Consider the following 22,946-nt stretch of genomic DNA (forward strand, 5'->3'; position numbering starts at 1 on the left):
ATGGCTCAAGTATTGGGTCCATATCACCTATTTGGGAAACCAGGTTGAGTTCCTAGCTTTTGGTTTTGTCATGGCCTGGCCCTGGCTGTTGTGGGCAATGGGGAGTGAACTAGCAGATGGGGAATCGCTGTTTCTCTTTCTGCCTTTCAAGTAACTAAAGATAAAAAAATAAAAATTTAAAAATGAAAAGACTCTTAAAAATAAACCATGGGTATGTGAAATACAACAATTTAAAATTATGTTGCCATTTTAATTTATGTTCTTCCAGAATTCATTATGCCCATGCATCGACTAAACATAAATAATATCTCTCTCATCTCTCAGGTGATTCAGACACTTACTAGAGCATAATACTTCCAATCAGAAATGTACTACAATATGGTAGGACTATACAAAGGGGTTAGTTCAGTTTTCAAACACCAATATTTTGAAAGGATTTCGAAATCATTTTCTCTAACACTTAGCTGTAGAAAGTGTTAGTCAAGTATGAATTCACAGAACTCAGGCATGTTCAGACCAATCATTTAGAAACTGTCAGAGTTCCAGGACTGACAGTTTTCTAGGGAGATAGATATAATACCTTAACCTTAATAAAAACAAAAAAATGAAACATAGTACCTTATACTGTATTTACTAAAGTTTATGCTACATATAATACTTCAATAGATACCAGAGACTTGATTGTCAAGAAGTAAAATTAGTTCAATCCCAAGACTATTGTAAGAAAAACACCACTCTGTAATGTTTAATATTTTCCATGAAATTATATCATTTGCTTTCAAAGCTCTTTACAGGTATTTTGGCTCAATGACTTGCTGATGAACCAAGTCAATGCTGCCACTCTCACACCTGGGCTTCCTGGTGGCCCTGGTGGGCCAGGTTCTCCTTGCATCCCTGGTTCTCCAGGTGGGCCAGGTGGCCCCGGACTTCCTGGGAGGGAGATGATCTGAAGTGTGCCAGGGTCTCCACGTACACCTATTGACGCAAACATAAGAAGATGGCTTCATTGATGAATTACTATCCATTCTTCATGCAGAACAGTAGTAAGGAGATACATTTACCAGGTGGTCCTTTTGGCCCAGTTGGCCCTGGTGGTCCAGTTGGTCCTGGGGATCCTGGATTACCTTTCTCTCCTTAAAAAAAAAGGCAATGTGATTCCATCTGAAACAGTGGGTTTCTTAGCTCTGCTGGTTAATAATGATCTCTAATGATAAAGGAAGTTATGATTGGAGGTTATGCTACATTGGTTCTATGACAGTGGCTACAACCAAATTATATTCATGTGGGATCTAGCATTTCATTTGGACCTAATCAATCCTGTTTAATCAGTATCTAAATAAATATACTCCAAAAATAGGCATTAAGAGGTTGTATTTAGCATTGAAAGGGAAGGAGTTCACTTTCTGAATTAAAAAAAACAATTTAAATTTAATATTAAAGATGATTTTAACACTTACTAGTGAATTTTTGTTGCTTGATTGTCAGTGTTATCTATATCCCTCTCAGCTTATTACTCTAGCTTTATCTGTAGCATATAGTTCCATGTCAGGAGCTTCCAGGAACTCATCGAGAACATTTGCTATGTTGTGTACTGTGGGGAGCAGACCGGACTAGACTGAGTTACTGGAATTAAGACTTATTCTATGCATCTGCTCTCCCACAATATGGCGCTGGGAGAGAAGTAAACAGCTTCCGCACAGCTGCCTCCAGTTCAACCAATTAACTGTAGGACTTGCTCCTGATTGGAGAGCAGCGTACTCGGCGTGTGGGCAGCCGAGTTGGGATTGGCGGAGAAGGACTATAAAGGAGGAGAGAGACGGCATGCACCAGGAACATCTAAGGGGAACATCTAGCTGAAGGAACACCTGTGCAGCCCCCGAGAAGAGCCGGTCGGCGGTGTGCCGCTCCCCTGCGGAAGTGGGGAATGTGGCCAGGGGGAACTGCCCTTCCACGGAGGTGGAAGGGATGGTAGCCAACCCGGGAAGAACCAGCAGCAAACCCGGGGAGGGCCGAGCAGACGAAAGAACAGCGCAGGGTCCTGTGTCGTTCCTCCACGAAGACGGGGAGCGACATAATGGTGCCGTGACTCGGATATGAAGCCTAGGCAGGGTTTAGTGTCATTCCTCCATGAAGAGGGGGAGCGACATAATGGTGCCGTGACTCGGATAGGAAACCTAGGACGGATAGCAAACTTAGGAGGGAAGAAACGGGAAGAAGTAGGAAAATACCGGAGAGAGAGACTAGCAGAGAGCCTAGGTGCCGGAAGAAGCTATTGAAAGCCTAGGCATAGACTCGGATATGGACTGTGGGAAAGAAGTTAGGATTGAAAGCGAAAGTGAAAGCTTTCGTAGACTCAGATGCGGACTATGGCGGGGAAGCTAGGAGACTGAAAGCGAAAGTGAAACCTGGAGGAGGCTTGGACTCAGATACGGACTGCAGGTTGAAAGTGAAAGTGAAACCTATAAGAAACTTAGACTTGGATACGGACTGTGGGGAGAGGCCAGGAGAAATGAGGGAGGAATGTCGTTGGAGGAAAGCTTGGGGAAACATACCGGGTAGAGAAAAGTGTTAGGGAAATTGAAGCCGCGGGGGGCAGGCCGAGGCTGAAACGAAAGCCACTTTGGGGTTCTCAAGTTAGCCCGGGAATAGGGGGCGAAAAGTTGAAACCAGAAGCTGAAACGTGAGCCAGATTGGGATCCGTCTGATTAGCCCGGGGAGCAAAGGACGGGAAGCCAAATCATGGGGCGGAGACGTATGCTGGGTTGAATTCGCCAGGCTAGCCCGGGGAACTTAGATTGAATGCTAGTGGCGGACACGTAAGCTACGCTGTGTTACTCGCGGAAGCCGCTGCGTGCAGAGAGAGCACGGGGCGTGAATAGATAGGGAACGGGGCTGGCGTGAGGCCGTGGTGCAGACGCGAAGGGCGTGGAGACCGCAGAGCCCGCGAAGCCAAGCCGCGCAAAGCCGAGCCGCGCAGATGAGAGAGATGCGGGCTGAAGTGGCTCAGAGCCGGAAAGCTGCCGAGAAGCAGCCTCGGGGCGGGCGCAGCCGGGAAGCTGCAGGGATAAGAGAAATAGAAGTTTAGAAGCAAAGTGAGAGAAATAGGAATGCTGGAAGATAGAAGTAAAATGGGAGAAATAGGAATGCCCGGAGATAGAGAAATAGAAAAATAGAAAGGCCTCCCTACAACACTGCACTGTGAGAGCTTGGATTTGGTCTGCCTGATTAAGTGAGGCGATGAGCATGATGAGCACCTGCGGCGGCTAGCAGCTTATGCGCCGCAGGTCACCGAAGACAGGCACGAATTAACATCAGTAAGGCCTCCCCACAAAAAGGCAATGAGAAGGCTTGGATTCGGTTTGCCTGATAGAGCTTGTAAGCCCCTGCAGGCAGAGCAAAGCATGCGCTGCAGGGCACCGAACACAGGCACGCATCAGCGCCTAAAAACCTCCTCACAACATGGCGAAGAGAGGACCCGGATTCGGTTTGCCTGATTGATAGGACTTGTAAGAGCCTGTGGCAACTCTAGCAAGTAGAGCAGAGTGTGTGCCGCGGGACACCGAAGACAGGCGCATATCAACGCCAAAAATAAAAAGAAAGGGGGATCTGTGGGGAGCAGACCGGACTAGACTGAGTTACTGGAATTAAGACTTATTCTATGCATCTGCTCTCCCACAATATGGCGCTGGGAGAGAAGTAAACAGCTTCCGCACAGCTGCCTCCAGTTCAACCAATTAACTGTAGGACTTGCTCCTGATTGGAGAGCAGCGTACTCGGCGTGTGGGCAGCCGAGTTGGGATTGGCAGAGAAGGACTATAAAGGAGGAGAGAGACGGCATGCACCAGGAACATCTAAGGGGAACATCTAGCTGAAGGAACACCTGTGCAGCCCCCGAGAAGAGCCGGTCGGCGGTGTGCCGCTCCCCTGCGGAAGTGGGGAATGTGGCCAGGGGGAACTGCCCTTCCACGGAGGTGGAAGGGATGGTAGCCAACCCGGGAAGAACCAGCAGCAAACCCGGGGAGGGCCGAGCAGACGAAAGAACAGCGCAGGGTCCTGTGTTGTTCCTCCACGAAGACGGGGAGCGACAGTGTACAAACTGCCAAGATTGCTTTTCTAAGTGTAATCTTTTACTTCTGTAAAAAAAGATTACCAATAGACTTCTATTTGCAGAAATACTCTTTTTTAATGAATCTCAAAGGGACCAGTGTTGTGGCATAGCATATTAAGCATCCACCTGCAATGCTGGCTAGAGACCCTGCTGTTCCACTTATGATCCAGCTCCCTGCTAATTTACCTTGGAAAACAGTGGAAAATGACCCAAGTGCTTGGGCCCCTGTACCCACATGGGAGACCTGGAAGAAGCTCTGGGTGCCTGACTGCAGCCTGGCGCAGCCCTGGCCATTGCAGCCATTTGGGTGAGCCAGCAGATGGAGGACTCTCTTTCCTTTCCTTTCCTTCCCTTCCTTTCCCTTTCCCTTTCCCTTTCCCTTTCCCTTTCCCTTTCCCTTTCCCTTTCCCTTTCCCTCCCCTCCCCTCCCCTCCTCTCTCTCTCTCTCTGTCTCTTGCTTTCTCTCTCTCCCCCCCTTTCTTCACCTCTGTCTGTAACTTTGCCTTTCAAATAAATAAAAAACAAAAAAGACTATCAAAATAATACAAATATTACCTCTGATTACTTAACATTTAGATACTAACCATGTTATTAAAAGAAGAAATGTAGCAAAATAATTATGATATCAACCCTACTTTATAAATTATCCATTTGATATGAAAACTTGAGGAAGGTGTTAGGGTTTATATCCATGAACATGAAAGTACCTAAAAAATGAAAAATGGAATTTAATGGTTTATTTTTATGCAAAAATTTTTTAAATCCAGGTATATTAAGGGTCTTCAAGAAGTTTACAAAAATATCTATGTGGGTGCACCTGCTGAAATCTTTACTTAATATATGCTAAACTGATCTTCTGTATATAAAGAGAATTGAAAATGAATCTTGATGTGAATGGAAGGGGAGAGGGAGCGGGAAAGGGGAGGGTTGTGGGTGGGAGGGAAGTTATGGGTTGGGAAGCCATTGTAATCCATAAACTGTACTTTGGAAATTTATATTCATTAAATAAAAGTTAAAAAAATGTATTATGAAGAAATTATGCAAAAATGCTTATACCAAAATAAGCTCATCTTTTAATTTCACTTTCATGAGGGTTTTGAAGTACTCTTATGTATACCAGAAGAAGCCTAAATGTTTATCCTTTTGGAGATTAAAAATTTCTAAATAGAGAAGTACAAATTGATCAGTAATATCAGCTGATGATCTTATTCTGAAATTCCAAGAGTAGCTGAATATATTTTATGGATTATTTATTTATTTGAAAGGCAAAATTAGAGAGAGAGAGAGATCTTCCATCCACTGGTTCACTTCCCACATGGTCACAATGGCTAGAGTTGGGTCAGGCCAAAATCTGGAATTCCATCTGGGTCTTCCTTGTGAGTGCAGGGACCCAAGAAGGACTTGGGCCATCTTCTGCTGCTTTCCCAGGCGCATTAGCAGGGAGATGAATCAGAAGTGGAGCAGCCAGGACGTGAACTGGCACCCATGTGGGATGCCAACACTGGCAAGTCCAGCTTAAACTACTGTGCCACAATACTAGCCCTGCAATATATTTTTAAAAACTGATTTTAAGACAACACACTTTACAGGCCAAGTGGCATAAAGGTTAAGACACTGGTTAAGATACCTGCATCCCATATCAGAATGCTTAGGTTGAATCCTGGCTCCTCTCATGATTTCAGCTTCCTACTAATACTCTGGGAGGCAGCCATGATGGCTCAAGTACTGGGTCCCTGCCACCTACATGGGAGATAGGAATTGAGTTCCCACTGCGTGCATTTGAAGAGTGAGCCAGTAGATGGGGGGCTCTCTGCCTATCTGTCTGCTGTCTGTCTCTCTGCCACTCAAATAATTTTTAAAAGAATATCCCTTCTAATTGTTTATTTTTCCAAATTTTCTTCACTGGAGTCTTTATCCAGTTTTCTTTTTTTTTTTTTTTTTTTTTTTTTTGACAGGCAGAGTGGACAGTGAGAGAGAGACAGAGAGAGAAAGGTCTTCCTTTGCCGCTGGTTCACCCTCCAATGGCCGCCGCTGCAGCCGGCGCACCGCGCTGATCCTGGCAGGAGCCAGGAGCCAGGTGCTTTTCCTGGTCTCCCATGGGGTGCAGGGCCCAAGCACCTGGGCCATCCTCCACTGCACTCCCTGGCCATAGCAGAGAGCTGGCCTGGAAGAGGGGCAACCGGGACAGAATCCGGCGCCCCAACCGGGACTAGAACCCGGTGTGCCGGCGCCGCAAGGTGGAGGATTAGCCTATTGAGCCACGGCGCCGGCTCTTTATCCAGTTTTCAAAGGTTACATCTTTTGATTCGGAGGCTTGGGGAGGTGATGGATGTCAGTAATTTTCCATAGGCTACCTGCCAAGCCACCCAGTGTCTAGTGAGGTTCCTTAGAATCGATGCTTTGATTTATTGTTCGCTGATTTGTTCTTAAAATGCCAGTAGTTGAGAGCATTGAAGAGGATCTCCCTTAATAAAACCTACCTCACCTTTTCTCAAAACTAGAAAAACTTCCTGCATGGACATGTGGCTTTGTTCACGCTGAATATGCTTTTTATTTAGCATCTCTGTGATAATACATTTCTGGTCATACAAAAGAAATGCTAGGGAAATTAACAAGCCAAGACAATGTGTCACATGTTTAAAACCTTATTAAAATGATAGCATACTTATAACAGTATCAGTACTCTCAAAGGTACTCACTTTCAACTCTCTGTTTCTAGCTTTTTCTAGTTTCCACCTTTAAATAACAAGTTTAGTTTTTAAGCCCCATGAAGTTGGAAGCTAGAGAAATCCTCCTCGCTCACACTGAGGTCCTGCTTATACTAACCCCAACCGTCTGTGGTGACCACAGGGGCTCAGTAATCATTCGTGTGTCCTGAAGTATGAATTACTTGTAATCATATTCGCATGCAAGGGGCAGTGCATAAAGACAGTACCTCTCATGCCTGGAAATCCTCTGAAGCCAGGATCACCTCTGAGCCCTGGAAGTCCAGGGGCACCAGGCGCTCCCTATATGTCAAATAAAAAGGAAAAGAGCCACAGACAAATTTTTTTTTTAATTGTAGCACTCACGGCAGTGTTTTCAAAGAAAATAGGATAAAATATTATGTTGGATGACAATGAACTGAAGTTGAGAGACATAACTTGTGTTTCACCTGTCTTTAACACCTAGATCTTTTCTCAAGTGTGTTATAAGAAAAATAAAATAAATCCTGCCCTTAAACTCAACAGCAAGCATACCTTCTGATGTTGGTGTATGTTGTCTTAGTGTTGAATAAAGTGAGATGCTCTGTGTCCTAAATGGAACCACCCAATACTGGGGACCCTTCAGGCACCAGACTGACACCCTGAAAATTATTCAGGTTTGTGACTTTTAAAAAATGTTTATTTTGTTTATTTGAAAAGCAGTGTTACAGAAAGGAAGAGACATAGTGATGAGAGAAAGAGGGAGGGAGATAGAGATTGGAGAGAGAGAGATTGGATTTGTAACTCTTGCAATAACAATGGAGCCCTTGTTGAATCATAGCACTCAAGCATCAATCTAAGCTGGCAGATGCATAAATTACCCATGATTAGAGAGGCTAGAGAAATAACTTGTCCGGGGATGCGGGGATGGGGGTGTAAGGGGATTGTCAGTATAGAGGGTTTTGTTTGTTTGTTTGTTTGTTTGACAGGTAGAGTTATAGACAGTGAGAGAGAGAGAGAAAGGTCTTCCTTCTGTTGATTCACTCCCCAAATGGCCGCCACGGCCGGAGCTACGCCGATCAGGAGCCAGGTGCTTCTTCCCGGTCTCCCATGTGGGTGCAGGTGCCCAAGCATCTGGGCCATCCTCCACTGCCCTCCCGGGCCACAGCAGAGAGCTGGATTGGAAGAGGAGCAACCGGGACTAGCCCATATGGGATGCCTGCACCGCAGGCAGAAGATTAACCAAGTGAGCCATGGCGCTGGCCCCAGGATAGAGGTTTTGACAGCCACATTTGGCAAAGAAACAAGGATCCGAGTGAGGAGGAGCACTTCCTCCTTTGAGGTTCACATTAGTTGCTCTTGTACTCCTGGGATCCTCAAGTGCATCCACAGGAGGAAGGAGCAGAAAACAGGACTTCTTGAAAAGAACTGCATGTCAAAATATGTGTTATGTCTACTCTCAGTCCATTTGAATTGAGACACAGCACTGGTACTCAGCAACAATGAGCTGAAGTTCATGAAAAATGCTGAGAACAAAACTGGTCATTGAGCCAGCTGGTTTTAGAGCAAGAACAGGAAGGGACTGTCCTATTGCTTGGATAAGGTGGAATGAGGTCCAAAGGGAAGGAGAGCAAACAGACTCACTGGCTTCTGAGATGTGGGTTGTTCTCCTGAGAAAGTAACTAGCGTGGAGGGCCTGGTGCCAGCTCCAGCCCTTAGAAGGGGAGGGAAGGGTCCTGAGAAAGGAGAGAGCCAATTTTGCCAATTTAGAAAAATTATCTTTCAGGGTCAATGCTGTGGCGTAGTAGGCTAAGCCTCTGCCTGTAGCGCCAGCATCCCGTATGGGCACTGGTTCATGTCCCTGCTGCTCCTCTTCCAATCCAGCTCTCAGCTATGGCCTGGGAAAGCAGTGGAAGATGGACCAAGTGCTTGGGCCCCGACACCTATGTGGGAGACTCAGAAGAAGCTCCTTGCTCCTGCTTTTGGATCAGCTCAGCTATGGCCATTGTGGCCATTTCATGAGTGAACCTTTGGGGAGTAAAGATCTTTCTCTCTGGCTCTCATTCTCTCTGTAACTCTACCTTTCAAATAAATAAATAAATAAATCTTAAAAAAAGAGAAAAATTATCTTTCAAGTGCAAATGTAGAAGCCTATGACTGTGAATGTCCCCAGAAGATGTAAATGAAAATCACATTTCCGAGCCTGATGTAGGAGGAGTTTAGATGGGACTATAGGATTGTTGGCAACTTCCAAAGAATCACGGAAGACATGAATGACATCTACATACTGGAGATGAGAAAATTAAAAAAAAAAATTATGGCCGGCGCCATGGCTCACTAGGCTAATCCTCCACCTTGAGGCGCCGGCACAGCGGATTCTAGTCCCGGTCGGGGTGCCGGATTCTGTCCTGGTTGCACCTCTTCCAGGCCAGCTCTCTGCTGTGGCCCGGGAGTGCAGTGGATGATGGCCCAAGTCCTTGGGCCCTGCACCCCATGGGAGAACAGGAGAAGCACCTGGCTCCAGGCTTCGGATCAGCGTGATGCGCCGGTCGCAGCGTGCCGGCCGCAGCGGCTATCGGAGGGTGAACCAACAACAAAAGGAAGACCTTTCTCTCTGTCTCTCTCTCTCACTGTCCACTCTGCCTGTCAAAAATTAAAAAAAAAATAAAAAAAGAGGGGGTCTCCTTTGTGGCCAAGTCCCACCTGGCCAGGAAATAGTGCCCCTGTAAAAAAAAAATATATATATATATAAGGTTGATTCTAGAAACCAAATACCAAGAGAGCATAGATGATTCCTACAAGAAGCCATGCCAGAGTACCTCGCTGCCTGCCACTGAGAGCCTAGTAGAGGAGGAAGTCTGAGGTACAGCATAGATGTAACTCCCTAGGAATCACTGAAGCACAGGTCTCTCCACTGTGTCTCTGTGGCTGCTGCGCTGGGCACCCAGGAAGGCTTTAGAGCTTGGTGCATGCGCAGATCAAAAGGCAGCTCAGTAAGGGACTAATTCCAACCTGGAGAGTGAACTCTGGGCACACTGAGCTGCTTGTAAATGTTTCTTAAATAAACAATAATGCCGTGCTTCTTCACATAGGAAACCTTCCTGATTTCTACGAACCCTCTAGCCTCCTTGTCAAGTATCCTGATTCCCACCTTGGACTCCAGAGATAGAGAACATGTGTTGGGTCACTCACATGTGCATCCTCATCTGTTTGCTCTGAAAACTCCTGTCCTCTTAGCCTCTGCTTTTCTTGTTTTCCTGGCTAATGCTTTTACATCCTTCAAGACTCAGGCCAGACACCTTCTTCTCCAGGAGAGAGGTCTCCCTTCCCTCCACAGACCGGATTAAGTGTTCTTTCGCAGCCCTCTGCCATTCCTCTGACCACACAGTGTGGCAATGACCTGTCTCCCTCTCTGCCACCCTTCACCGTAGTGTGGGCTCCTGCAGGGAAAGCCCTGTACCCTTTTATTTTCTATCCATCAGTTCGGGCAGGACACTCAATAATAATTGCTGAACCACTCTCATCTGTTCAACAGCTATTCCCAGTGTTTTATGTAAACAGAGGAACTGGCTTATCAAATATGCTGCTAAGAGAAGCTAGGGATAGTATCTGGAGGGATCTTAGACTAGGAGCATGGGAACAAGATGACATCTGAGAAAGATACTTGTAAAAGTTCTGCATTTATGGCACAAAGTAACCTCAACAACAAAAAAGACAGGAAATAATGGAGAAAACTTAGTAGAAACTCATGAGGACAAAGCACACGGGCTTTCGCTGACAATGAGGTCAATGTGTGATAATAGTGTGGTGCTGGGGCAGCCGGAGAGCCCAAGTGGAATTACAGGTTAGATTCCTGGTGTGGTGGTCTCCAGACAATAAGATCTTCTCTCCTTTAGCCACTCACTTCAAAGGTGAGTGCTCACTTCTGTTCGTCCTTGGAGCTGCATTTTAAGGGGAGATACTGGCAAACTAGGATCTATTCAGAATGGAGGCATGGTTCATGAGTGGTTAAACTGAATTAGAAAGAATCAGGTAATTATCCAGTAGGAAAACAATTGGAAAGAAATGATAGCTATTTACAAACGTTGGAAGGTATGTTGAGGGGAGTAAGTCAGACATTATAGGATAGTACAGATCACTGGTATGGCATATTGCTAGAGAGGAGAAAATGACAATGTCATTTAGAACAATTCTAAACTCACAGCTGCCTTTCGAAGAGTCCATTCTTGAACTGTTCAGATCCTAAACAAGCAAGGTCAGGACTTCTGTAGAGGTGAGTCCCATATAAAGCAAACTTTTAGAGGCGTCCTAGAGGCCAAATATTTCCAATTCTTAAGATTCTTTGATTTCCCAAACTTTCTAGACTCTGTATACCTTAGGCACACTGCACAGTTGCATCACAAAGGAAAAACTGTTGCTGCTGTACATCCAATCCTGTTTTCAGACATTTGTGAACATCAGCCACATGAGCCACTCAACAGATTTACAACAGTGGACTAATACTCGACGGTAATGTCAATTTTAATAATACTTACAATATGTAATATAACATACAACAAATATTAACTATGGCAATATTATAGAATATTTAGCAATATAACAATATCAATTACATATTAATTATATATAATCATATGAAAGTAATTTTCTACACTCACCGGATGACCTGGCGGTCCCATATCTCCTATAGTTCCAGGTGGACCTTTTGGACCAGGGTGGCCCACAAATCCTTTGTCTCCTTTTATGCCTGTTACCTGACTCCCTGGAGGTCCTGGGGGACCAGGTTCACCTGAATTCACAAAGAGTCTATCAGTGTTGTCAGTAAGGGAGTCTGGAAGTTTCTATCAGTGATCCACACAAACCAACTGCAAGCCCTGTGCCTTATCATGACCATAGATGCTCTTTTCTATGTGGGGAATGACAGGGTTGTGGCAAAGACAGACCGAGATAATGCCAGGAAGCCCTGGTACCAGCAGGAACTGCTTCTGCCTGATAAAGGTCTGGGCCTGTGCCTGGGACCTGATGCATAGAAGGAGTCCAGCAAATACAGATCTCTCTCTTGTAGGAGCATTGACTTGGTATTTACTAAATTTTCAAACAGGCCACTCTGTCTCCACACCAGCAACAGCTGAGCTGAACTCCAGGCCAGGATGAGTGGGTATGGGAAGAATGGAGAAGGCCAGGGAAAAAGAAGCAACAGGAGTAACATAGGGAGAAGGTTGAGAATCTCAGGGATCAAACATTATTCTCATTCTTTAATTTTGTGTAAAAGTAAACCCTCTACCTGGGTTTCCCCTTGAGCCGGGTGGGCCTTGATTTCCTTTCTGGCCAGGGATGATTGCGCCAGGCAGGCCTGGTGGCCCTGGGAGTCCTGCTGTGCCTGTGGGTCCTTGAGGCCCTGCATCTCCCATGGACCCTTTCCTGCCAGGCGGGCCGGGCAAGCCGGGAGCTCCCCTGTCTCCTTTGGCCCCTGCAGAGGAGAAGGCTCAGTTTTGAAAATGTTCCTACAGTTTAATCATGTAGACATTTTTTTAAAGAGGTTGGTAAGTGAAATCTAGGTTTATAGGAATTGAGTTCAGACTCAGCTCACCCTCCAACTGGCCATTTGATATTAGCAAAATCATTTCTCTATTATCCCTCTCTGTTGTCCTATTTTAAAAATGCAGGTAATACCTGTCCCAGTTCAGTTTTTTTAAGGTACAGTGAGATAATATGAGTATATTGATGAAAATTCTGAAGTGTTATGAACTCTGATGCATTACTTAAATGCAAGCTGCAAGTATTAATATCTGATGAACTTTAATTACAATGACATGATTTAGTTCACCTACAATTCAGTGGTGCATAAAAAGCTAAATTTGGTGGCACTGCTGTGTGCATCTGAAGTAATGTTGGACTAAACCTAGACAAAAAAGCAACAAAGTTGCCACCCTTATCCTGTCCTCTGGGTAATTCTCTCCCATGATGTCTCTGGGAGAGACAAATGGGGTTGAAGGTTTGGACTTGCCACAGAAGACCCCAAAGAGGCTATAACTTAATACTAATATTTTTCATTTCAGAAACCTTCAAAGATGCTTTGACATTCATGAAGGAAAAACATTATGTGACTTGAAAATATCTCTCTCTTCTCTCTCCTTTCTCTTTGTTATTCTAGAAACAGCAAGTGGCAGGGATGAGGGCGAGGCTGGTGGCTCATGGGAAGGACTTGGGACATCGTGTGGTAAAGACTTAGAGGGATGAAGAAGATAAGATGGGTGGACACTAAATCTCTAGCCCTGTGTCTACCCACATTGCACGGATGTGCTCTTTGACCAGTGTTGAGATGACCTTAGCTCACATCAGGTTCTGGAGTGTTGTCTTTGAATGGCAATGACGAGAAGTTCAGAGGTGTCTTGGATGGTACATTCCATGTTCATTAACATGATTGCTTGTTCTGCAATATGATTTATTTTTAGGGTTTGGGAGAACTAATGAACTCTTCTCTTTATTTCTTATCCTAGAGCAATTGAAGCATGTAAGTATTTACCTATGTAATTAGGCTATTGGTTATTATTATTATTATTATTATTATTTTTGACAGGCAGAGTGGATAGTGAGAGAGAACAGAGAAAGGTCTTCCTTTGCCATTGGTTCACCCTCCAATGGCCGCTGCGGCTGGCGCATCACGCTGATCCGAAGCCAGGAGCCAGGTACTGATCCTGGTCTCCCATGGGGTGCAGGGCCCAAGCACTTGGGCCATCCTCCACTGCACTCCCAGGCCATAGCAGAGAGCTGGCCTGGAAGAGGGGCAACTGGGACAGAATCTGGCACCCCAACCGGGACTAGAACCCAGTGTGCTGGCGCCTCAAGGCAGAGGATTAGCCTATTGAGCCGCGGCGCCGGCCGCTATTGGTTATTTTTGAGGCTTTTTTTAACCTTAGGTATGATCCTCTTTTTATCAAAGTTGATTTCCAAATAAATGCTAACATGTTCTTACACCAAGAGATTTAATGGTGAGCTTAACCAATGAATATGAGCCAAAAGAGACTCTCCTTTTGACCACAATTTTAAAACTAGATCTTGGATCAGGAAAAGGTTTCATGCTGATGAGGGGAAGGAAGGGCTTGGGAGACATGGAAACACTGAGCTCAACCAGAAAGACACTTGGATCATCGAGAAACAAATGGAGAGGCCAGCGCTGTGGTGTAGCAGGTAAAGCCGTCGCCTGCAAAGCTGGCATCCCATGTGGGCACCAGTTCGAGACCTGGCTTCTGCTCTTCCAATGGAGCTCTCTGCTATGGCCTGGGAAAGTGTAGAGGATGGCCCAAATGCTTGGGTTCCCTGCACCTGCATGGAAGACCCTGAAGAAGCTTCTGGCTCCTGGTTTCGGATCAGCCCAGCTCCAGCCATTGCAGCCATTTGAGGAGTGACCCAGTGGATGGAAGATTCTCTCTCCTTTTCTCTCCCCACCCCCATGCCTATGCCTATGCCTATGCCTATGCCTATGCCTATGCCTATCCCTCTCAGTAACTCTGCCTTTTAAATAAAAGTAAATCTTAAGAAAATGGAAAAGAAAATTCCTGTCTACTTTTGTCCTCTATGTCTTAGGCAAGATACAGCCCCTGTCCACATCAGTTTCCCAGTAGCATCAGGCTACTCTTTGCTGGTTCCCATCAGCATCAGTAATTATAGGTGTTCACTGGGTTGAGACCTCTTCGTGTATAAAATACTCCTCCCCAGAGGACCCATAGCTGAAAAGGCTCAATAAAAAGGCATATTTCTTCTGGCAGGTTTCTTGACAAAATGGAAGCTATGAAGAAGCCGCTCATCCTGCAAAACACTGGCATGAGAAATCCAGAGCTGCTGTCTGTTCAACAACAAAAACTCACATATAGCTCAAATAATATGTTCAGCGAATTGCCATGTCTGAGATGTTAAGTTACTGGGTAACTCTTAATAAGAGCATGGACCACAAGCTCAGTCTGGGAGTGGGGTTAAGAACTATGAAGATAACAAGGTGGGCAAGGACTGGTATATATCAGGATAGTAGGGAGGGACACTCATGGGGAAGCCACCAATTCCACCTTCTTCCTTAGAGATGATGCACTTAAACCATGCTGACAACAAGTAAGCAAACACATGACAATTATTTTTTAAAATTTTCATAGAAGGAACTCCCAAAATTGGATCACAGTTTCTTGTTAGTTCCCTTTGTTGTGATTATAATAAACATTTTATAGCAAATATTAAGACTATAAACACATTATCATCGGGACTTCTTGAATTCACTTCGTTAGTTCATGTTATATATCAAGCATGTTAGACTGGATTCTGTCCTTGGAAATCTGAATCACTGACTCACAGAAGAAAAACTGCTTACCTTTAGCACCAGGGTGCCCTCTTGGGCCTGGATGGGCTCCCAGCAAACCTGAACAAGATAATTTTGGCATATTCATATTTGGTTAATTTGATATCATGCGTATCACATACAATCATACACCTAGCCCATGTTAAAGGTAGTCAGTTCTATTAGAGAAGAATTTCTGGAGTAATAAATGATTATAATGTCATTAATCATTCTATCCAAAATAAAGTCAGTGATCAGAGACCAAGGGCAGGTTGTACCTGTTTCTCCTTTTTCTCCAGGTGGACCAGGGATTCCATCGTGCCCTTGGTTGCCTCTCATACCCACTGGCCCAGGAGATCCTGGGAATCCTGGAAGGCCTGAACAAACAAAAACCAAAATTAAAACCACAGCATTCAAATAGAAGACTTATTTCTTACTAGTGGAATCTCGGTAAAGGTGCTGAGTTTTCAGAACTTTAGTTCTGCCAAGCTAACATTGAGAAAAATTGCACACCTGAATATGATAATAAGAGTTCTCACTTTGGTCCATTTAGACTGGCAGATATTTGAATTAGATGGGTAGACATATTTAAGCATGCTTTTCTGCATTTTTGTCTTGGTCCTGAGTAACTGGGAACTGTTGTCTATGGAGCAGTGAGTGCACAGAGATTCTAACCTCAGGAGGAAGGGTTCCTTGTCATGAAAAGGAGTTAGAACAAATGCAAGAATGAAACCTGGAGGGCCTTTTATTCCTGGGTGTCCAGGGAAGCCTTTGATTCCTTTAGACCCCATCTCACCATCAGGACCCGGCATTCCTAGAAATGAAGAGAGAGGCTAAGGAAAAAGGACACCGGAAAACGAATGATTACAACAGTGGCTGCAACAGTTCCTCCAGTCTATCTGTGTTAAGCTGGCCTTAGGAGGCCCACCACCCCAGGCTTTTGTCCTGAATGCTCTTTCCCCAGGGAACCACACAGATGTGTCCAGCTGTTTTCAGACCTTTGTGACCATCAGCCACATGGGCCACTCAACAGCCAACCTGTTGTTTTAATGAGGAGTTACTGCAAATCTGTTGGGCCTTTCAGTGTATTGAGCGGATTGCTTAGGTATTAAGACCCAAAGCTGCAACTCAATAGCCTGGCAGGTGTTTTTAATAAAACAAAATAAAGAAAAAAATAAGCCTGAATAAACGGATCATTAAGTTAAAATAAGGTCAGTAGTGTGGGCTCCAATCCAATGCAACTGATGTCTTTAGAAGAAATTAGGACACAAACACACAGAGGGAAGATTCAGAGAGAGCTCAGCCACCTATCACAAGGAGAGAGGTTTCAGAAATAACTAAGCCTGCCAACTCCTTGATCCCAGATTTCCAGCCACCAGTACTGCGAGATGATAAACTGGTTAAGCTTTGATACTTATCTTGGAAGCTTCCGCAAAGTAATACAAACACAAGGATGTACAATGAGCTAACATTTCATGGCTCTAGGCCGAATTTGTTGAGGCAGCACTGCAGGAGTTGTGCTAAGTGGAGCAGATTTTTAGACTTCAGTCCACCCATTAGGCTGCTCTTGATTAAATCACTGTTTCTTAGTGTCTTGATTTGAAGCTCACAGTCGAATGAAAACAATGGAGCATGAAGCCTTAAATAACTTTGTGCTTACTATCATGATTCCAGGAGGTGAGGGTCACACCACACCTAACTCTTCGGGGTTTCAGAATTGTAAAGCCAAGGCTCACCTGGAAGGCCAGGGCTTCCGGGACTCCCGGGGACTCCTGCAGGTCCAGCAGGCCCTGAATGTCCGGGTGGGCCAGGTGGCCCTCTTTCTCCTTTCTTTCCCACGTCTCCTGGCAGTCCTGGATCCCCCTTAAAGTCAGTCAAACACCTTTAAAATTCTCATATAAGCAGGATATGTGGTTAGAATTACGTATAAACTGTATGTATGTGCTCATCAGTCCATATTCAGTGTCTGCTCTGTGCCAGTACCATGATAGAAGCTGGGAACAGGTTGACCACATGGTTTTGGGGGGACCCAGTACAAAATGAAAATGAAACTGTCTCTTTAAAACAATTTTTACAAAATTTCAAGACAGCAACAGCAGAGCATGAAGCCAAGAGTGGGGTCCTTCTTAGCCCGGGGGCTCGGGGACTCCACAAGCTGCATAGCCATGGAGCTGCCACCTGCCAGGAAGTAACAGGAACCCTATGCTGCCAAATCTGTGACACATTAAGCCTCTGCCCTGCCAGAGCTTCAGAGACCAGTGGGGAGATAGACAGTAAATCATCACACAAATGTATAATTACAAAGTGTGATGACTGGGGGTGGGAAACAGACCAAATGGTTCCTACAAATGCTGTGCATGCAGAAAATTGTATGTCATCCACAATGATCTAATATTTACAAAGTCTGTACTTCAGTTTTATGATAAACTGGAACATATGGGTTTAATGGTGACTTAAAAATGTCCGCAGTAGCTGATTAAAATGTACTACTCTGTGACTCTGATTTGCTGACATGAAAAAAACTCAGCTCATTTTGTGTTCGATGTACAGTTTTTAAAAAGTTCTTCTGGTGGTTACCTATGAAAATCCTAAATCTCAATGAAACTGTTAATCAGTTGAATTGTAATCAATTGTAATTGGATCAATTTAATGTAATCCAAGTAAAATAGGTCAAAGTAATATGTCAAAATAGAAAAAAATGTAAGTCAAAATATCTCTTTGGATAGAGACTCTCGCTGGTTTTCACGTCGTTGCCTAAGTACAAAGGGCAAAGAAAAATTGCCTGTGCTTTTAAGCATTACAGAATTGCTTTCTTGGGTCTGCTGTGTGGCATCAAAATTTTTTCTTTCTTGTTTTAATAATTGCTAGTGGAGAATGTGGTTGGTGGACATCTTCAGGAAATGTGGCGCTTTATTAACTCAAAAGAGAGGGGAGAAGTTTCCCTAAGTAACAATTTTATGTATTGGAGCTCCATGTTCTTGAAAATCTGATGAAGAATACTCTTCCCCTATAAAAACTTGCATTATGCATTTTACATTTAATTTCAGGAGATTAGTGGGTTTCTCTTACAGATCCATGGAATCCTACTCATGAGAACTTCTGTTAATTATTCTATAGTGATCTAGCTTTAGTTCTTCGTATAACTGCTATATACAGAAAGATTTATAAGGAAATAAACCCAAAAATGCTACCAAATCCCCCTGAGATATTTGGTTGTTGCTTCTTACAACACACTAGCCAGGGCTGTGGCATCCAACCTCAACTGGACAGCACTGGAACTGAGAACATTGTGACAAGACAAAAATATTCCGTGTAATGGAATAGAAATACTTGGCATTCTAGAACAATTAAGAAAGACACAACTATGTATTTTAGGGTTTCGTTTGTTTTTTAATGATGCTCAGAGGTTATTTTATTTACTTACTGTATCTTAATAAGACAAGCGTTTTGGATTACAAAGTTTGGAAATTTCTTTTTGCAAATCTGTGCAAGAAAAGTCCATAACTAGTGTCTGTGCATCAAGAAAAAAGCCAAACAAACAAAACCAACAGTCAGCTGTCAGGTTGTGTGGGCCTGTAGTTGCCCCCTTCTGGCAGCACACTTAAATGGCAGGGATGGTGTGGGAAATTTCTTGGTAGCTCAGCCTCTCAGAAGTTGAAAGCTATGTGATGGGCATCCTCAAATGTGGAGACAGGAAAACATTCAAATAACTCCAAGAAAGAACAGTAATGTTTTAAATTTTCTCTTTCCACATCGAATTTAGGTCATTGTTGATATTTCAAGGGGTCCCCTCCAGCAACAAAACATGAATATTTCAGTAACCAATGTACCTTTGGTCCTGGTGGTCCTGGCCTTGTCCCTTCTGCATAACCTGGCTCTCCCTTATCTCCTTGAAGACCGCTAATACCTGGCAGGCCTGGTGTTCCAGCCAGACCTGGGAGTCCAAAAGTCCCCCTTTTTCCTTTAGAACCTGAAATTAGGAAAGATATCAGGTAAATAGATAAGCACTGGGAATCTTGAAGTTTCTACTTTTGGCCCCTGCACAAGCCATGTTTCTTCTAGGAAATTGGTATTTAAGGATCACAAATGTATCAGGAAGTTATACTGGATCATTTTTATATAACAAAAATGTTATTTTGTTCTCACTGATTTTCCAGTTGCGCAAAGTGCTTTAGTCTAAAATCAAATCAAGTTATATTGCACAAAGTTTCAGCCAAACAGAAAACCAAAATTGCTGCACAACAAGTCCAGAAGTGTGACTTATCACCAGCTTGTGGCCTCCAAACAGGACCTTGTACATACCTGGCACGCCCATGTGCCCCATGGTTCCTGGCTCACCACGTGGCCCTGGCTCCCCAGGACTCCCAATGATTCCCAGATCTCCTTTGGGACCTTGGGGGAAAAAATTAGTCATACACCTTGCATAGTTCCTGGATAGAAGCAGTGCACAATAAAAATTTGTTGCTTGCATGAGTGAATGAATGCACCTGAGCTAGACCAGCTGGTATAGGCACTTGTGTGGCTGTCTGTGCCTTCAGGTAAGGAGAGGAACTGGAGACAGAGAGCATGCAACACTCTAGTTGACTCTTGTCAGCAAGACTGGGTTTCAAACAAAGTCACCCTAAAAGCAATGGTGGCAGGAAAGATGGGTTCCTGTGACCACATAGTAAGTTTCTAACTGCATATTGAAGCTTTAATGACGTGTGATTTATTTTGTTACTGAGGTGGTTATGGGGACTAGCAGGCTGCTTGAGCTGTCTGAAATATTACTTTGTAAATTCAATAATTTGTTTAAAAAAGAAAAGCCCCTAAAACACCTTCTAATTTGCATCTTTGACGTGATATTGTAATAAACTATTATTTAGAATCATATCAAAAATTTCAAAGTAAAACTATGACTCATTATATATAATTCACACTTATATATTATATATATATTTATATTTATACATATATATATATAAAATACATGCCTTCATTTGGGTTTGATTTAGAAGTGAATCTCTGCTGAAGCAGCATTGGAGCAGAGTTCATAATCAACCCAGTATGTTTAGAAACAAGTTTTATTACATTCGGATCTAAGGAAACTTAAAACATGATATTTCTTTTGGAGACTCAGCAATACCTGGTGGTCCTGGTGGTCCAGGGGGCCCTTCAAGACCTTTTAGACCTGGTAACCCTGGGATGCCTCTGCTTCCTTTCTCTCCTGGATTTCCTGCAAGTCCTAAAGTTAAAAACCAGATATTAAAGATACAGATTGGAATTTTATTAGACTCTACACATCCTGGTTTAAACCAGGATATTGTGGTAACATAGCATAGGACATTTGTTAAAAGGATGGAAAGGTGAGGGCCTGTGTCTTTTTAGGATTAAATGAGATAGTATTTATAATGTATTAGCACAGTTCCTGGCAAGAGTTAGTCTTCAATGAACACTAGCAATTATAATATCTACACTTTAAAATAAAATAATATTGAGGCCAGCGCTGTGGCATAACAGATAAAGCCACTGCCTGCAGTGTCAGCATCCCATATGGGCACCGGTTTGAGTCCTGGCTGCTCACTTCTGATCCAGCTCTCTGCTGTGGTCTGAGAGAGCAGTAGAAGATGGCCCAAATCCTTGGGCCCCTGCACCAGCATGGGAGACCCGGAAGAAGCTCCTGACTCCTGGCTTTGGATCAGCCCAGCTTCAGCTGTTGCTGCCATTTGGGGAATGAACCAGCAGATGGAAGACTTCTCTTTTTCTTTCTCTGCCTTTGCCTTTCTATAACTCTGCCTTTTGAATAAATAAATAAATCTTAAAAAATAAAATAATATTTTAGGAATCAGTGGCCTAAATACCTTTTAAGTTTTTTTAGTGTAGACAGAGCATTAGGGATTGGTGCCATGGTGTAGAATGTAAAGTCACCACCTCCAGTGCTAGCATCCTATAAGGGCACTAGTTTGAGTCCCAGCTGCTTTACTTCCAATCCAGCTCTTTGCTAATGACCTGGAAAAGCAGTGGAGGGTGGCCTAAGTGCTTGGACCCCTGATCCCACATGGGAGACCTGGAAAAAGTTCCTGGCTCCTGGCTTTGGATAGGTGCAGTTTCAGCCACTGCAGCCTATTTGGGGAGTGAACCAGTGGATGGAAGAGCTCGTTCTCTGTCTCTCTGTTTCTCTCTGTGTAACTCTGCCCTTCAAATAAACAAATATTTTTTTTATGTTTCACTTGGATTTTTTTATAGAAAGCTTTTATTTCATAAATATAAATTTCATAAGTACAACTTTTGGATTATAGCAGTTCTCCCCCCCCCCCCATACCTGCCCTCCCACTCCCAAACCGTCCCAATAAATAAATCTTAAAAAAAGAGAGCATTATGGACTATGCTATTCCCATCTAAACTGTTCTGCTCTCAGCCCATTTATTAAAATGATAATTTATTATTAGGTAAGTCTAGCCTGACCTAGAGTCACACTCATCACTGATAGCACTGGGATTTGTACCACTTCTGCATGGTTTGAAAGCTCATACACTTCCCAGAACAGCTTTCTCCTTTCCCTAAACATGGCTTTGACACTATTCTCTTGCTCATTGCTACTCACTGATCTCCATTACCTGCAGAGTAAATGATGAACTCCTCCGCTGTGAAGCATTCCGCAACCTGTGTGTGGCCTGGTTTTGTGCCTTTTCTCAAGCAGACTCACTTCTCAAGGCTCTTTTCTTGTCCATGTATTTATTATTACGTACTTTTGAATATAATTAATACATAGGTCTTGTGCTGAGTACTGGACATATAAATAAATCTAATTCTTTTCCCCTAAGTTTTTAGTGTTTAGCTGAGGAGCAGCCAACTTAGCAAACAATTACCACCCAATTAGATAAGATCTGTAATACAGCTGGGTCCAATACACTACTGGGAAGAATTTCTGGAAAAACAATATTTTGTAGGTCATTCTTTAAAATCCTTTAATAAGATTTATTTGAAAGCCAGAGTGACAGAGAGTGATAGCAAGACAGAGAGAGAGAGAGAGAGAGAGAGAGAGAGAGAGAGAGAGAGGTAGAGGGAGAGAGAGAGAGAGAGAGAGAGATTCATCTGTTGGTTCATTCTCCCAATGGCCACAATAGCTGGGACTGGTCTAGTTCAAAGCTAGGAGCCCAGAGTTGAGTAGCAGTGGCCCAAACACTTAGGCCATCATTCACTGCCTTCCCAGGTGCATTAGCATGAGGCTTTATGAGAAGAGAAGCAACCATGACTTGAACCAGCGTTCTGATATGGGATGCCATCGCAAGCTGTGGTTTAATCTACTGCGCCACAACACTCTCCCCAGTAGCTCATTCCTGGAAACTGAATGAGGGATAATTGTGTGGAGAAAGCACTGGATTCCTGATAAGAAAATAGGAACTGGCTATGGTGCAGTGAGTGGGTTAAGCCATGACCTGCAGCCCCAGCACCCCATATGGGCACCAGTTCAAGTTCCAGAAACTCCACTTCTGATTGAGCTCCCTACTAATGGCCTGGGAAAGCAGCAAAAGATGGCCTGAGTTCCTGGGCTCCTGTCATCCATGTGGGAGACCTGGAAGAAGATCCTGGCCCAGGCCTGGTCATTACGGGACTGAACTAATGGATAGAAGATCTCTCTCTCTATCTCTCCTTCTCTCTTTTAACTCTTTCACAGAAATAAATAAATCTTTTTTTAAAAAAGAAGAAAATAGTCTGTGCACATGAGTGGTGGGTAGCAGGGGGGCCGATTATTGTGTATTTCCCATTTGTGTCATTTATTACAAACCAAAAATATAATTGTATATAGTTTAGAGTGTTCATTTGCTTAATTGTTTTTAGAGGCTGA

At 43.9% G+C, this 22,946-nt stretch overlaps 1 protein-coding gene and 1 long non-coding RNA gene across 3 annotated transcripts in view; one reads left to right on the forward strand and one right to left on the reverse strand.

Annotated features, from left to right (window-relative positions):
* The window catches only part of LOC127491686 (uncharacterized), a 49,723-nt gene that overhangs the window by 19,523 nt on the left and 7,254 nt on the right, over positions 1–22,946 (forward strand). The window lies entirely within an intron of this gene.
* Positions 1–22,946, reverse strand: part of COL4A3 (collagen type IV alpha 3 chain) — a 153,291-nt gene that overhangs the window by 11,238 nt on the left and 119,107 nt on the right. For both annotated transcript variants that reach the window (XM_051849085.2, XM_051849086.2), the window contains 12 exons: positions 20,244–20,342; positions 19,421–19,510; positions 18,949–19,088; positions 16,855–16,981; positions 15,852–15,932; positions 15,397–15,495; positions 15,152–15,199; positions 12,077–12,262; positions 11,451–11,581; positions 7,044–7,116; positions 1,062–1,133; positions 850–975 (listed from right to left, as the gene is read on the reverse strand). In XM_051849085.2, coding sequence (XP_051705045.2) covers positions 850–975; positions 1,062–1,133; positions 7,044–7,116; positions 11,451–11,581; positions 12,077–12,262; positions 15,152–15,199; positions 15,397–15,495; positions 15,852–15,932; positions 16,855–16,981; positions 18,949–19,088; positions 19,421–19,510; positions 20,244–20,342 — 1,272 coding nt within the window. The remainder of the gene's footprint in view (positions 1–849; positions 976–1,061; positions 1,134–7,043; positions 7,117–11,450; positions 11,582–12,076; positions 12,263–15,151; positions 15,200–15,396; positions 15,496–15,851; positions 15,933–16,854; positions 16,982–18,948; positions 19,089–19,420; positions 19,511–20,243; positions 20,343–22,946) is intronic.

This window comes from Oryctolagus cuniculus, chromosome 3 (assembly GCF_964237555.1).
Source record: "Oryctolagus cuniculus chromosome 3, mOryCun1.1, whole genome shotgun sequence".
NCBI lineage: Eukaryota > Metazoa > Chordata > Mammalia > Lagomorpha > Leporidae > Oryctolagus > Oryctolagus cuniculus.